The sequence below is a fragment of the Moschus berezovskii genome, chromosome 6, assembly GCF_049115385.1.
Source record: "Moschus berezovskii isolate FMDL1 chromosome 6, NW_MosBer_1.0, whole genome shotgun sequence".
NCBI lineage: Eukaryota > Metazoa > Chordata > Mammalia > Artiodactyla > Moschidae > Moschus > Moschus berezovskii.
This window is the reverse complement of record NC_142465.1, coordinates 40,134,185-40,151,460: the sequence shown is the minus strand read 5'-3', so window position 1 is coordinate 40,151,460 and position 17,276 is coordinate 40,134,185. Positions and strand designations below refer to the sequence as shown.

Below are 17,276 nucleotides of genomic sequence, written 5' to 3'. Positions count from 1 at the left end.
CACATTCTCACCAACAACTGGTGCTATTCTTTTTAATTTTGATGAGTTTTAAAAATATTCTGTCATTGTGGTTTTAAAATAATCTCAACTAATGACTAGGGAGCCCAAGCAAATGTTCACAATCTTTATTAGCCATTTTGGGGTTTCCTGTCTTGTGAAACACCTATGTATGTCTTCTGCCCATTTTTCTATTGGATATTTTGTACTTTTCTCCTTTCTAGGAGTTTTTAAATACATACATTCCAGTTACCAGTCCTTTGTGATCATATATAAAACCAATATGTTTTCCAGCCTATGGCCTGTCTTTCATCTACTTCATATAGTAGAATTTAACTATGATTTTATGATATATGTCTTTTGAGTTTATTTTAAACCATCCCAAGATCAAAAAGCATTCTCCTAAAATCTCTTCATAAATTTGTTTTGTTTTTTAAATTTAGGTCCTTAATCTATGTGTGATTGATTTATGTGAAATAAGGACATAATTTTATGTTTTTGCTTTTCCATAGGCAGTTTCCACATGCCCAATTCTTCAGCATAACCTCTGTCACATATGAAACATCCATTTGTGTATGGGATGCTTTCTGAAGTTTTGGTGCTGTTATACATTGACCTGCCTTCCATTTATTCCCATAACAATGACTCAATTTTTATAGCTTTATACTCTTGATATATGGTAGAATCCCAAGATAGATGATATATGAAATATAGATAAATGATATATGGTCTTCCCTGCCCCTAGATATAATTCTTCAAAATATTCCTGGCCATTTGCTTTTCCATAATAGTTTAGGATATTTTTTTTTTTTTCTTATTAGAACTACTGGGGAGAATTGACACTTTTTTAGTACTTAGTCTTCCTACCCATTTTTTCAATTAAGCAGATCTCTAATGTTAAATGCGTCTTCCTTCTCACCTTCAACGCTGCCCTCCTAGCCTATTATTATCTTCTTGTTGGCAATTCTGCAGCACGAATGTACCTCCTACACCACGAATGTACCTCCTACACCCATGCTCAGCACACCCCCTCACCCTGTCCACTCACCTCGTCTTAGTCTCCACAAATGGCCTAGGTTAATTCTTTAATTGTCATTAGACTATGTCGCAGCTATGCTCCAAACTCTCTAACAGCTTCCAAATCACAAAGAATAAAAATGCTAATCGCTAATGATGGCCTAGGAGGACCTGTGTGATTTGGTCACCAGCCACTTCCCTGACCACATCCTCTGTAAGTCTCAGCTTGCCACTCCACTCACACTGCATGTCAGTATGCTCCCATCTCAGACCTGTTCGCACGCTCCCTTGGCCTGTCATTCTCCCCCTGTGATGTGCAGATGCCTCACTGCCTCACTTCATTCCCGTGTTTGCTCCGATGTCACTTTGTCTTAGAGAAGACTTCATCCCCACCCTCTCTACACTATCGCCTGTCCGCATCGCTACTCCACTCAGCTTAATTCTTCATAGCTCCTATCTTCCCCTGCCATAGCATCCATGTACTTAATCCTCCGCCCCCCATAAGGATGTGAACTCCACGAGGAGGAAATATGCAGATGCTTCCGCTCTGCACACACTGTACACATTGTGGCATGCGGACTGGTGCAGTGAAATTGGTTCGCTATGCAAACTCTTCAGGTAGTGCCTAAGTGTATTCTAGGATTTCAAAAAGATTTGTTCACTGTGGTTTTATATTTTCCCACAAGAGCATGAATTTCTTTTGATAAACTTATTCCTGAATTCCTTATATATTTTGAAGAAAATTATATTTTCTGGTTTTCTGCTTTCCCTATTTATAGCTGTTTTTTGTGAAAGAGAAAGAAAGTAACTAAAAAATAAACTTGTTACCATTTCTATTTTTACATCTAGTCACACTTTGATTCCAGAGTGTTTTATTAAAGCACCTAGCACTGGAGATGAAGGGAGAGCATGTTTTAAACTCAATATTTTGGTGGTGACAGTAATATATTGTGCCATTTGTCATTCAAAATAAAGAAGAACTTCAGAATCTGACATGCAAACGATCTCTTGAACCATGATTTAATCCCAGAACAAAGATAAAAGGCTTGGAGGAGTTGCCACAGCCTCTTGGCAAACGCAAGATATATGGGAAACTGAAACTCAAACTATCTTATTCCAAACTCCTCCAATGGTTCTATTCTTTGCCAATTTATTTCACCACAGATCCAGAGCTGTTGTAGATCAAAGCTCTCCTGTTTTTCTACCTGTACGTTTATTAAGTAAGGGCAATTATTCTGCAAAGAGGTGACAATTCCTTTACGGAAGATATTGAATTCTAGGCCAGAAAACAGTCCATCAATATTGAAAGGTCAGTAAGAACACAATGAGACAACTTGACTGCAACAGAGTGACTACACAGGGGGAGTGTTCAGTGAATGAAGTGTATACAGAGCATAGCATTTACTTACTGCCTTCAGGGATCTTTTCGGCATGAATCTTTCTGAGATCAATCTACCACTGTGCCACTAACACTTTACATTTGAAAAATAAGAAAAACAAAAAGTCTTGCTCTAATAAAGGTTTATCTTATCAGTGCTCAGTGCTAGGTTAACAGGACTGGGACCATGCAAGTGTCTCTGGGACCTGTTGATCTCCAGAGGAATTCTTAACTAGTCAGAAACATGGAGCTTTTGGGGTAATCCTTAGTGACTTGAAGCTTATTTTTTATTCCACACATGTAATCTCAGTTTTGTTCAACTGAATAACTTCTGCTACTCCAATATACGGAGAATCGATTGCTGTTTTAGAGCTTTGATATACCATCCATTTTTTAAGGCAATTACAAGGTGTCAACTTTGTCTTAACCAAGTTACTGGGAGATGAAAGGAGTTAGATGATACTGCTTGGATCATATTGAACAACTATATGTGATTCTCCTTACCACCATATAAGGCAAAGGAAATAGCAATATGGTAGTCTTTCAAAAAGGATGACAAATGACATGGATTACCATTCATGAATTACCAAAGAATCATATTCAAATATTCTTGTGTTTTTTTTTTCTTTCAGAAAATGGAAAACAAAGAGAATGTAATAAAGACTTTTTCCACCAAAGGCTGCTCTTAAAAGAGCCAAGGACCCCCAAATTAAATTCATGCTTCTTATTTCTCACTTCCCAACAACATTGGCATGATTCAACCATGGCATTTTGCCAATTATCTCCAGAATAAGAAATAAGGCATTTAACAACCTCTTTTACAAAGAACAAAGTCCTTAGGAAGCAATTGATTATTGCTTGCCTGGGTAAACAGTAATTCTCCTGAGTATCTATTATTTATGGGATAAACCTTGAAGTAAAAAATTCAATCTGAACACATTTACTGCTTTAATAGTCCTTGGAAGAATATAATCTTATTTTCTCCCTCTTTTCTTCTCAATGTTATGAGTTCTCTTTCTTTCAGAAGTCTATGGAAACCAGGCTCTGAAAACCACCAATATGCTCAGAGCCCTACACTTATGACAGAGTGGGAGTGTGAAATTCCACCTTGTTTCTTCTAGAAGGCATAAAACATCTAAATGATGAGTATATACAAGCATATGGATGTAAACTGTGAGTGTGTATACAAGTACACACACATACAAATGCACATATTTCATACTTTGTTCAGAAAAGCAAGTATATATATTTTTATTAATGTTTTATTAATATATATTTTATGGAGATTTATATGAAATCCCAAATTTATATAAGGAAAAATACGTGGAAAAACTTTCAAATTAATATCTTTTTGGAGAATAAATTGCTAGTTTCCACAGTAAATAATACCTGCTCAAAATAAAGTTTATGCTCTGTGGAAAATTTTAGTTAAGTGTAAAAAGGCTGCAGAAAAAAGCACTTATAAGTTCAGGGAATACTGAGAGTTACTTGAATTGACACATTCAGTAAATACTACATGCCAAAGTATTAAGACATTTATAAATTATCCTTTAGCTCAGCTCCTATGAGGTTATTTTCATAGCAAAAGGGAAAAGAAAGTTAAATGGTACTTTACCTTTTCCATAGCTTGTGGGAGTTACACCTTGTCTACTTCCATTCTTTTTTCTTTAAAGAAATCTCTATATGCAACTAAAATTTAATAAGATTTGTATTTCTTTTTCACCCTAGTGCAAAACATACGAATAGAATATTGTATTTACCATCACTACTGAGCATCTGTAAGTTTACATTTTCCTCCTGAGATCCTAGTGCATCAAAAATTTTAACATGTAATATTATAATCCCTCCTAACATTGGGATTCTTTAAATTTTTATATCAAATTGTGAAGGACGAATTTTTGAAGATATTCCCAACCCTCACATATTCCTTTCCTTATGGGCATCAGTCAGAGTCCTGGCAGGAAACAGATGGCACGCTCAAGCTGGCTAATTAAAGAGAGTTTAACAAAGGGACCGTTTATAAAGAAGCGATAGGAAACAGGGAAAACAAGAAACTGAGCAGGTACCCACAAAGACAAAACAGCCAGAGTTGTTATTATCCCTAAAGCCAGAAGAAGCAAAACAGAAGTTGGGAGAGGGTAGCTGAACAGGGAGGGCCACCTGTCCGGAGATGCCACCTTCAGTGACACAGCTAACCACGGCAGTGACCTGACAGGAAAGGAACCAGCAGAGTAAACAGCCAGACTTTCTCTTTCTGATATCCTGCTGTGGTCGCCACTAGTCAAACTGAATCAGAATTCAGAGGACAACAGAACCTATTAATATGCTGTACATAAGTCAGTCCCCAGGATATGAGGTAGGGTAAAAGGCAACCTTGGAGAAGACTCTTGAGAGTCCCTTGTACCGCAAGGAGATCCAACCAGTCCATTCTAAGGGAGATCGATCCTGGGTGTTCATTGGAAGGACTGATGCTAAAGCTGAAACTGCAATACTTTGGCCACCTCATGCGACGAGTTGACTCACTGGAAAAGACTCTGATGCTGGGAAAGGTTGGGGGCAGGAGGAGACGGGGACGACTGAGAATGAGATGGCTGGATGGCATCACCGACTCTGTGGACATGAGTTTGAGTGAACTCTGGGAGTTGGTGATGGACAGGGAGGCCTGGTGTGCTGTGATTCATGGGGTTGCGGAGAGTCAGACACGACTGAGCGACTGAACTGAACTGAACTGAAAAGGCAACCTAGGGGATCCACAGAGGCAGAACAAAGGTATCCTTCACACACACACCCCCCCCCCCCCCCATTTAGGCATGTAATATAGCAAAAATCACCTTTCAGCTTGGGAGGTGGGAGTGTTTCATCAGCAGAACTAGAAAGCAATTTGTGTGTTGAAGAATGTTTGGGGGAAAGGAACACAGTAAGCAAACACCGGGACATGTTATAAGGTAAGAGAAATATTTATTTAATTTTACACAAGAACGAGCTTATACTGAACAAATTCAACCAAATAAGTGCAGTAAAACAAGGAAATAGGGATGAGTTCTCTTGTTAGAAAATATTAAGTAACCATGCCTGTGCATTATTTTTATCATGACAATAACGGTTCAGATTTCTTCTCAGAGTGTATATTGTACATATAACATGTTATAACTTCTTTGCTTTGTTTCTGAAAATAGAACTCATTCACTGCCTTACATTTTATTTTTTGCAGTGAAGAACTGAACTGATTCATGAAGATGCTGATCTAAAGGAGTATTTTCTGCACCAGTGAAGCCAGAGGTTTCCAAAGCTCCCATAAACTCAGGCTTTATGTCCAGGGGTCATGATGTCATGGTATGTATCTCACACCCATTCTTCTACATGCTTGACGTCAGACACTGTTGAGGTGGAATTCTGATCTAGTTTTGCCCCAAGCCATTTCCTTTTGTGATTTTCTCAAGCTCCATGAATTTCATAATTGAAAGTTCACTCAGCTAATAACAATGTTGCACTCAGCTGCCCACAAATCATCCAGTTTAAGTTTTACCTTTTTTTTTTTTTTTTTGGTCTTTTTAATGAAAGAACATTCTTTAAACAGAAATTTCCAGTGAGACAGTTAACTTCACAGTTCCTGAAGGCACTGTGGATCCACTGAGCAACAGATGTGGCCATTCTAGAGAAAAGACAGGGGAAAAAGGCACAGGATGAATTTTTAAGCCATTATTCAGTACTCACTGATCGTTACACATAACATAACCAAACGGTTTATTTGTTATTTATACGCTCCTGAAAGTTCAATGTCCTAATCACTTTTCACGTCTCGCTTAAAAACCGACTATGGCCAGTTATTTGTGGTAAATCATAGGCGAGCTTTACTTACTCCATGGCACTCTCTTAGATCCCGTTTGTTCTTTTATTTCCCATTCACAAAATAAGCACTGAGTAAACTGAGCCCTAGACATGCTGATGAATAAAGCAGATATGGTTGCTACTCTCACAGGACAGGGTCTATAGTTTTATCCATTAATAATCAAATGTACAATCAAAAATTGTAACAAGTGCTAGAAAAGAAACGAACTAGGTGATGTTATGAGATTAATAAAAAGTCTGGCTATTTAGCTTGGGTGGCCAGAGTAGAATTCTATATAGAAGCGATGTTTAAACCAAGACTTCAAGATAGTTCTGTGAAAAGTTATGCCAATAGCACAGGGAACAGAATGAGTACAGGCTTTAAAGTGAAAAGAGTTCTGTGTAGTGAAGAAGCTTAAAAAGGTTCTGTCTTGGCAAGAATTCTAAGCTGGGGAAGAAAACTGCAGCGATGAGGCAAGGAAAATAGGGAAGAGCCAAATAAGCATAATTGGTTTTTATAACAAAGTAGCAAAATAGTATAAAAAATAGTATAAAGAAGGCTGAACACCGAAGAGTTGATGCTTCTGAATTGTGGTGCTGGAGAAGGCTCTTGAGAGTCCCCAGGATTGCAAGGAGATTAAACCAGTCAATTCTAAAGGAAATTAACTTTCAATATTCATTGGAAGGAATGATTCTGAAGCTGCAAAACTTTGGCCACCTGATGCAAAGAGCCTACTGATTGGAAAAGACCCTGATTCTGGGGAAGATTGAAGGCAAAAGGAGAAAGCGGAGGCAGAGGAAGAGATGGTTAGATAGCATCAGCAAACTCCAGGAGATACTGGAGGATGGAGGAGCCTGGTGTGCTACAGTCTATGAGGTTGCAGAGTTGGACACAACTTAGCAACTGAACAATGACAGCCAAAACAGTACAATGTATTACAGAAAAGAAGAAAATTGTACCTTATTCTTTTGAATTTTTGGACTCTTACTTTCTTCCACTGGCTCACTAATAATAATGATATTACCACAATCACAAGATGATAATATCCTTATACTTTTTTAGTGCATACTCTATGTCAGAAACTTCACCAGACACTTTAAATACATTATCTAATTTCAACCTCAGAGCATTCCCAGTAGGATCACTATTAATAGTGATGATTTTTAGGTTCAGAAACTGAAGATCAGAAAGCTTAAATATGTCCAAAATCTCATAGCTAATATAAGGGTACAACTGGGATTAAAATACAGGTTAGTCTGACTCTAAAACTCATCTTCTATTTGATACATTCTCTCAGATAATTGACTTTACATAATTGAAAATGTATCAGACCTTAATATGATAAAACCAAAAGGTTCAGATAAAACTTTAGAAAGGACTTTGATACTTTAGCCTTTGTTGAAGCTTACCAAATGAGAGAAAAGACAGTCTATATCCAAGAAGAATATTATCAATTTAACTTAATCCTCTTTCTTTTAAAATTGTTATTAAGCAGAATTCTTACTCTGGCAGCAAAAAAGTGTGACAGACAATCATTTCTTAGTTCTCTAGCAGTGTTTTAAAGTTTTGCTGTTATGCTCAGAGGCTGAGGATTTCTGACCATAACCTGGTCACATGATCTTTCCCAATTCATTGACCCAGTGAAGGGAGAGGTGTACCAGTTCCCAAGAATGTCAATTCCTCAAATTGTATGGATTTTGAGCAGAGAGAGTTAGGGAAATTTCTGGAGTATAAGTAGATTTTAGGAAGAAAAGATATATTTCCCCAAATCTTCAAGTAGTGTTTTTCTTATTCCCTATCAGTATGTTTTGCTATAGGAACATGAATGCTACAGATCATGCCATTGATTGCTCCTCAATTAGGGAAACCTAGTTGATATAAGAAAGAGTAATAAAATATTCCACTGGGGTTCCAATTTCATTAATGGCATAGTTACTTACACAAGACTATCTCTCATATGGATAACTATAAAGTTTGCACAAAATGTACAAATTGTTTAAATCAGTGAATTAGTGACTAAAGCAAGCAGACACGAGGAATTTCAGTCTCTGAAAGGAGGAAAATGTATTGGTGAGATTCATTTCTACCCGGCATTTTCCCTCAGGGCACTGTCTAGCCTGTGAAACTTTGGGTAACTACAACTCAAGCAGAAAGCCACAATCTGATAGGCTTCAGATGTTGGAGGACAACATTTAGGGCTGTCAGGGTGCCTGGAAATTCAGAAGGAAATATCTTAGAAAGGAAGGAATGAATCAGCATGTAAACTCCCCTCAAATCAGTGGCTGGTCTTTGAACTGCGGAGGAGACTCTAAAAAGACAATCAGAGAGTCACAGCTTGAAGCTGGAAAGCTCTGAGCAGATATTTCAGATGCTGCTCCCTGTGGGTAGTAGTGCTTAAAATCTGTGTCCTACCAAGTTAGACGGGACTGATAAAAAATTTCAGGCTTTCATGTTTAGGAATAAAACAGTTTCAAGATTAAGAGATTCACCCTAGAACTAAAGGTACATCTGGAATAGATCTAACTAATAAAAAGTCCAGCCTTCTCAACTGCAAGTTTATTGGCTGTAATTTGAAATCTGCTAGAATGACAATAGTCTTCAGCGGAAGCTAACAGAATGGAGGGTCTATACTACCATATTGTCCACAGTATCCAATAAACCATAACCATTATTAGATATGTGAAAATAAAAACAGAAAAAAGTGACTCATCAAGAGAAAAAGTAGTAAAAGAGAAATGACTCAGAGTTAATCCAGTTAGTGTAAATGCAGATAAAGATAGTAGCCACCAGGCTCCCTCTGTCCATGGAATTCTCCAGGCAAGAATATTAGAGTGAGTAGCCATTCCCTTCTCCAGGGGATTTTCCTGAACCAGGGATCTAACCTGGGTCTCCTGCATTACAAATGGATTCTTTACCCTTTGAGCCACCAGGGAAACCCAGATAAAGACTAGAAAGTACCTATTACAAATGTGTACAAAGATGTGAAGAAAAAAAAAAAGGTCATAATGAATGAAAAGGTTGTAAATTGCAGCAGAGTAATGAAACTAAAAATAAAATTAAATAACAATTCTGGAACTGAAAAGTACAGTATTTGAAATGGAAAAAACCTTGGATGAGCTTAACACAGGATTAGAGATCGCAGAAGTAGTCTGTAAATTTGAAAAAAAAAATAGAAATTTGAAACATGTATATTATCATATGTGAAACAAATTGCCAGTCCAGGTTCAATGCATGATACAGGATGCTCAGGGCTGGTGCACCGGGATGAACCAGAGGGATGGGATGGGGAGGTAGGTGGGAGGGGGGTTCAGGATGGGGAACACATGTACACCTGGGGCAGATTCATGTCAATGTATGGCTAAACCAATACAAAAATGTAAAGTAATTAGCCTCCAATTAAAATAAATAACGGAGAAGGCAATGGCAAGCCACTCCAGTTCTCTTGCCTAGAAAATCCCATGGATGTAGGAACCTGGTAGGCTGCAGTCCCTGGGGTCGCTAAGGGTCAGACACGACTGAGCGACTTAACTTTCACTTTTCACTTTCACACACTGGAGAAGGAAATGGCAACCCACTCCAGTGTTCTTGCCTGGAGAATCCCAGGGACGGGGGAGCCTGGTGGGCTTCCGTCTATGGGGTCACACAGAGTCAGACACGACTGAAGTGACTTAGCAGCAGCAGCAGCAGCAGCAGCAAAATAAATAAATTAAAAAAAAGAAATTATCCAGTCTTTAAAACAAAGAGAAAAGGATTGAAGTAGAAATAGAATCTCAGTGACCTTCAAGGTAATATTAAACCATATAACACATGTGTGATTGGAGGCCCCGGAGAATAAGAAAGAGAAAGCGTGGCAGACAAAATATCTGAAGAAACAATGGCCAAATTTTTCTCAAATTTGATGAGAAAAAAATCAACTTAGATATTAAAAAAGCCCAGCAAATCCCAAAGAGAATAAAGACAAAAAGAAAAATCACACTTAAGTGTATCATAATCAAAATTATAAAACCCAAAGTTTTTTGGTTATATTATTATATTAGTTGTTGCATAGGCCAACAACAAAAAATAACAATATAAAGAGTTATAGTTAAGAATCTAAAAGAAAAATTAAAATTGAATAATAGAAAAACTTATATAAAACTAATATAAAAATAAACAGAAGGAAAGCAAGTGGATACTTTCCTTGGATATGTAAGAATATTAAAAAAACAACAAATGGAACAATCAGAAAACAAATCACAAAATGGTGGCCCTTAAATACATGAATATCAAAAACACCATCAAATATAAATCGACTAAACACTTCAGTTAAAAGACAGAAACTGTCACACTGGATTAAAAAGTAAAAACTATTTATATATTATCTATAAATATGTATTCTAAATATAAAACTAAGAGAGTTCCAGAAAAACATCTATTTCTGCTTCATTGACTATGCCAAAGCCTTTGACTGTGTGGATGCATCACAATAAACTGTGGAAAATTCTGAAAGAGATGAGAATACCAGACCACCTGACCTGCCTCTTGAGAAACCTGTATGCAGGTCAGGAAGCAACAGTCAGAACTGTACATGGAACAACACACTGGTTCCAAATAGGAAAAGGAGTACGTCAAGACTGTATATTGTCACCTTGCTTATTTAACTTATATGCAGAGTACATCATGAGGAACCCTGGGCTGGAAGAAGCACAAGCTGGAATCAAGATTGCTGGGAGAAATATCAATAACCTCAGATATGCAGATGACACCACCCTTATGGCAGAAAGTGAAGAGGAACTCAAAAGCCTCTTGATGAAAGTGAAAGAGGAGAGTGAAAAGGTTGGCTTGAAGCTCAACATTCAGAAAACAAAGATCATGGCATCTGGTCCCACCACTTCATGGGAAATAGATGGGAAAACAGTGGAAACAGTGTCAGACTTTATTTTTTGGGGCTCCAAAATCACTGCAGATGCTGACTGCAGCCATGAAATTAAAAGACGCTTGCTCCTTGGAAGGAAAGTTATGACCAACCTAGGTAGTATATTAAAAAGCAGAGACATTACTTTCCCAACCAAGGTCCTTCTAGTCAAGGCTATGGTTTTTCCAGTGGTCGTGTATGGATGTGAGAGTTGGACTCTGAAGAAAGCTGATCGCCGAAGAATTGATGCTTTTGAACTGTGGTGCTGGAGAAGACTCTTGAGAGTCCCTTGGACTGCAAGGAGATCCAACCAGTCCATTCTAAAGGAGATCAATCCTGGGTGTTCATTGGAAGGACTGATGCTAAAGGTGAAACTCCAATACTTTGGCCATCTCATGCGACAAGTTGACTCACTGGAAAAGACTCTGATGCTGGGAAGGATTGGTGGCGGGAGGAGACGGGGACGACAGAGAATGAGATGGCTGGTTGGCATCACCGACTAGTTTGAGTGAACTCCGGAGGTTGGTGATGAACAGGGAGGCCTGGCGTGCTGTGAATCATGGGGTCGCAAAGACTCGGACACGGCTGAGCGACTGAACTGAACTGATAGACAGGTTGAAAGTTGATGAATCAAACAATATAGTGTGTGGTCACATAAGTACCAGACAAAACTGACTTCTTGTCTAGAAATCTTGTTAGAGATAAAGAGGGGCATTACATAATGATAAACTGGTCAATTCCCCATTAGTCATAAAATAATACATACTGTGTGATACACATATGAATTTTTAAATAGGCAAAATACATTTGTTTTAATGAAATAAAATTGAGGTTTCCTACAGGAATAGGTATTGCCTAGAAGGGGGCAAAAAGGTACTTGCTAGACTGTTGAAAATATTCTATATTTTGATTCATCAAACTTAAAAAATTTGCACAAAAATGCTATGTATTTTACCTTAACAAACATTACCTTGATAAAACCTAGAATAAAAGGTGATCCACTGAAACTTAGGTTGCTAGGAATAGTAACCATCAACTGCCATAACATTAAAAATCTAATTATTTTTACATAATAACAGTAAGTTTCCTTAACACCATGTTATTTCTGGCTATATTTTATTGGTAAAGAAGTCCTCATCAGTTTTTGCATACTAAACTCTATAAAATCAAGATTAGAAGACAGTTGACTTTCAGCTTTCAGTAAAATTTTTCTATATAATATACACAAAGCATAAAATATTTTATTAGCATACAAATTTAATATAATTTTATAAAACACTATTATTAATACATTAATGTTTATAAATTATATTAACAGAATAAATATATGCGAAATTATAATATATGTACATATATGTGCTATAAATTGTTGTTGTTGTTCAGTTGCTAAGTCATGTCTGACTCTTTGTGACCCCACACACTGCAGCACACCAGGCTTCCCTGTCTATAAATAATCTACATAAAAATGAATATATTTTAAATTCTGCTATTATCAATATTTTAGTATAGCTTCATAGATTTTCAGCCTTCTTGTAATCAAAGTGCATATATAATCACAGAGTATTTTTATCTTAATTTTTATTATCAGCATTGTTGGTACTTGAATGATCGAATGATGTAATCATATAATTACATATAATGTATAGTTGTAGTATTACTTGTTAGATTTTGCTGTTGTTGTTCAGTCACTCAATCATGTCCCACTCTGTGACCCCATGGACTGTAGCACTCCATACCTCCCTGTCCTTCACTACCTCCTGGAGTTTATGTTATATCACATGCTGTGTGCTTAACTGCTCACTTGTGTCTGACTCGTCACAACTCCATGGACTGTAGCCCACCAGGCTTCTCGGTCCATGTGGAGTAGGACAGAGAAGAATACTGGACTAGGTTGCCATGCCCTCATCATAATTTATTTAACCATCTTAACATTGTTGGGTATTTTGATTTCTTTTTGATTCTGCATGCCAAGTAAAGTTGAGGTGAATATTATGATGCACACAGTTTGTTCCATATTTTATTATTATATTTTTAAATTTTTTATTGGAGGCTAATTATTTTACAATATTATATTGGTTGGTTTTGCCATACACTGATATGAATCCGCCCCAGGTGTACATGAGTTCCCCTTCCTGAACCCGCCTCCCTCCTCCCTCCTCCCCTTATCCTCCCTCTGGGTCATCCCCGTGCGCCAGCCCTGAGCATCCTGTATCATGTGTCGAACTTGGACTGGTGATTCATTTCACATATGATAATATACATGTTTCAATGCCATTCTCCCAAATCATCCCACCCTTGCCCTCTCCCACAGAGTCCCAAAGATTGTTCTATACACCTATGTCTCTTTTGATGTCTCGTATACAGGGTTATCATTTCCATCTTTCTAAATTCCATATATATGCGTTAGTATACTGTATTGGTGTTTTTCTTTCTGGCTTACTTCACTCTGTATAATAGGCTCCAGTTTCATCCACCTCATTAGAACTGATTCAAATGGATTCTTTTTAATGGCTGAGTAATACTCCATTGTGTATATGTACCTAAGCTTTCTTATCCATTCATCTGCAGATGGACATCTAGGTTGCTTCCATGTCCTTGCTATTATAAACAGTACTGCGATGAACATTGGAGTACATGTGTCTCTTTCAATTCTGGTTTCCTCAGTGGGTATGCCCAGGAGTGCGATTGCTGGATCATATCCGACATAAATCACAGCAGGATCCTCCATGACCCACCTCCCAGAATATTGGAAATTAAAGCAAAAATAAACAAATGAGACCTAATTAAAATTAAAAGCTTCTGCAGGGCAAAGGAAACTATAAGCAAGGTGAAAAGACAGCCTTCAGAATGGGGGAAAATAATAGCAAATGAAACAACTGACAAAGAATTAATCCAAAATATACAAGCAGCTCCTGCAGCTCAACTCCAGAAAAATAAACGATCCAATCAAAAAAAGGGCCAAAGAACTAAGCAGACATTTCTCCAAAGAAGACATAAAGATGGCTAACAAACACATGAAAAAATGCTCAACATCCCTCATAATCAGAGAAATGCAAATCAAAACCACAATGAGATACCATTTCACACCAGTCAGAGTGGCTGCTATCCAAAAGTCTACATGCAATAAATGCTGGAGAGGGTGTGGAGAGAAGGGAACCCTCTTACACTGTTGGTGGGAATGCAAACTAGTACAGCCACTATGGAGAACAGTGTGGAGATTCCTCAAAAAACTGTTCCATATTTTAGATTATTTCTTTTGGTTGGATTCTGAGACTCAGGATTAATAAGATTTTCTGGATATTTCTGTGGAGATGGGAATGGGACTAGGAGGTATATGTGAGACTCTTGATTGTATTTTTCAATGTCACTAACACTGCATCACAATAAACTGTGGAAAATTCTGAAAGAAATGGGAATACCAGACCACCTGACCTGCCTCTTGAGAAACCTGTATGCAGGTCAGGAAGCAACAGTCAGAACTGTACATGGAACAACAGACTAGTTCCAAATAGGAAAAGGAATACGTCAAGGTTTTATATTGTCACCTTGCTTATTTAACTTATATGCGGAGTACATCATGAGGAACCCTGGGATGGAAGAAGCACGAGCTGGAATCAAGATTGCTGGGAGAAATATCAATAACTTCAGATATGCAGATGACACCACCCTTATGGCAGAAAGTGAAGAGGAACTCAAAAGCCTCTTGATGAAAGTGAAAGAGGAGAGTGAAAAGGTTGGCTTGAAGCTCAACATTCAGAAAACAAAGATCATGGCATCTGGTCCCACCACTTCATGGGAAATAGATGGGAAAACAGTGGAAACAGTGTCAGACTTTATTTTTTGGGGCTCCAAAATCACTGCGGATGCTGACTGCAGCCATGAAATTAAAAGACGCTTGCTCCTTGGAAGGAAAGTTATGACCAACCTAGGTAGTATATTAAAAAGCAGAGACATTACTTTCCCAACCAAGGTCCTTCTAGTCAAGGCTATGGTTTTTCCAGTGGTCGTGTATGGATGTGAGAGTTGGACTCTGAAGAAAGCTAATCGCTGAAGAATTGATGCTTTTGAACTGTGGTGATGGAGAAGACTCTTGAGAGTCCCTTGGACTGCAAGGAGATCCAACCAGTCCATTCTAAAAGAGATCAGTCCTGGGTGTTCATTAGAAGGACTGATGCTGAAGCTGAAACTCCAAACTTTAGCCACCTCATGCGATGAGCTGACTCACTGGAAAAGACTCTGATGCTGGGAGGGATTGGGGGCAGAAGGAGAAGGGGATGATAGAGAATGAGATGGCTGGATGGCATCACTGACTTGATGGACATGAGTTTGAGTGAACTCCCGGAGTTGGTGATGGATAGGGAGGCCTGGCGTGCTATGATTCATGGGGTCGCGGAGAGTTGGACACGACTGAGCGATTGAACTGAGCTGAACTGAAAGATATCATACCTGCTGAACATATTTTTCCAGTCTCTAGTTGTGATTTTATACTTTGCTAATTTTGTCTATCTATAGCATTTTTTCTATATAAATTTTTTGAGGTATATTTTATCATTTTTCAGTTAGAAAAGTCATCTCCCTTCTAGACTTTTGATAAATATTTGATTACTTATCTTTATTTTGATTTATTTTTAATATCTAACACTTTTTCCACATGGGATATGTTTTGATACATAGCATACTAGTATACACAACTTACATCCCTCAAATTGCTATCCAGTCATTCCAGGATTCATAGACTGATGCTTTCTTCTCTTTTGATCTACAAAGATCTTCTGACTATATTACTCCTTAGTGGCTCAGATGGTAAAGAATCTGCCTGCAATGCAGGAAATCTAGGTTCTGATCCCTGGGTCAGGAAGATCCCCTGGAGAATGGAATGGCAACTCAATCCAGTATTCTTGCCTGGAGAATTACAAGGACAGAGAAGCCTGGCTGGCTACAGTCCATGGGGTCGCCAAGAGTTGGATACTACTGAGTGAGTGACTAACACTTCCATTTTTTATTTGCCTCCTGGTGGCTCAGTCGGTAAAGAATCTGCCTACAATGCAGGGGTCCCGGGTTCGATCCCTGGGTTGGAAGATCCACTGGAGAAGGAAATGGCGACCCATTCCAGTATTCTGACTTGACCTTCTAATATCTCTTCCTTCCTTATTTATCAACTGGGTACATCCCTCTTTATTGCCTGGAACTCAAAGCATGATTGCCTGAAAGCTCTCTGAAGTTGTGTAGTCTCTATCAGATTTAGGAAAGACAGTATTAGTAATTCACTTTTGATGAGAGTTCAACTTCTGAGTGAAGGAAACATTTTTTTTTTTAACCTAAGCAATTTAAATTTAAAGACATCTTTAAAAAGGAAAGGGAAGCTCTTAACCCTATTTCTCCCAGCTAATTCTTAATTTCTCAGGAAGTAAAATTGGTTCACTTGTTGGACAGCCTCTTAGCACAGTTCATTCTTCCTTCAGAGAGTCCTTCACAGTGAGTAATGCTGTCTCTATCTCTTTCATGACTAAATATTTCTGTTGTCCACTACCAACAGTAATAATAGACAAAATTTATTGAGCACTACTCTGAATGTGTATGAAACGTATAGGAGACTTTTTGTGGGGACCATTTCACTTAATTTTTAAAGCAACTTTCTCAAGTAGGTAATTTAATTATTCTTATGTAATATTATTATTCCAAGTTTTAGGTGAGAGAAATGGAGTCACAGAGAGATTTATAAATGTCCCTTGAAGTGACATTGCTAGTGTGGTGGACCAGGCTCTGAATCCAGGTAGCCTGATTGCAGATGCCCCATTCTTCACCTCTAGACCAGTGCTTTCCTATAGGATATTCTGCCATGAAAGAATTGTTCTCTGCATGTGCTGTCTACTATGATAGCCACGGGCACATGTGAGCACTTGAAATGTGGCTCGTGTGACTGAGGAACTGGATTCTTAGTTTAATTTCAATGAATTTAAATAGCCACACGTGGCTTCTGACTACGGTACTGGATAGCAGAGCTCTAGATGATAACCTGCTGTGGAAAAAATTCCAGGAACAATTTTTGCTGTTTTTGGTTATCGTTCTACCCTGGCATAATACCCCACACAACTTGTATTTATTGACTGCACCAATAACTCAGATTTAGTGGGATGCAGAAATAGTAAGTGCAAATAGTG

General features: G+C 38.0%; 1 protein-coding gene across 1 annotated transcript in view; it reads right to left on the bottom strand.

The window, feature by feature from the left end:
* Nucleotides 1-5,345: 5,345 nt before the first annotated feature.
* The window catches only part of NELL2 (neural EGFL like 2), a 400,566-nt gene continuing 388,635 nt past the window's right edge, over nucleotides 5,346-17,276 (bottom strand). Inside the window, exon 20 of the mRNA XM_055394732.2 lies at nucleotides 5,346-6,044. Coding sequence (XP_055250707.1) covers nucleotides 5,994-6,044 — 51 coding nt within the window. The 3' untranslated portion in view covers nucleotides 5,346-5,993. The remainder of the gene's footprint in view (nucleotides 6,045-17,276) is intronic.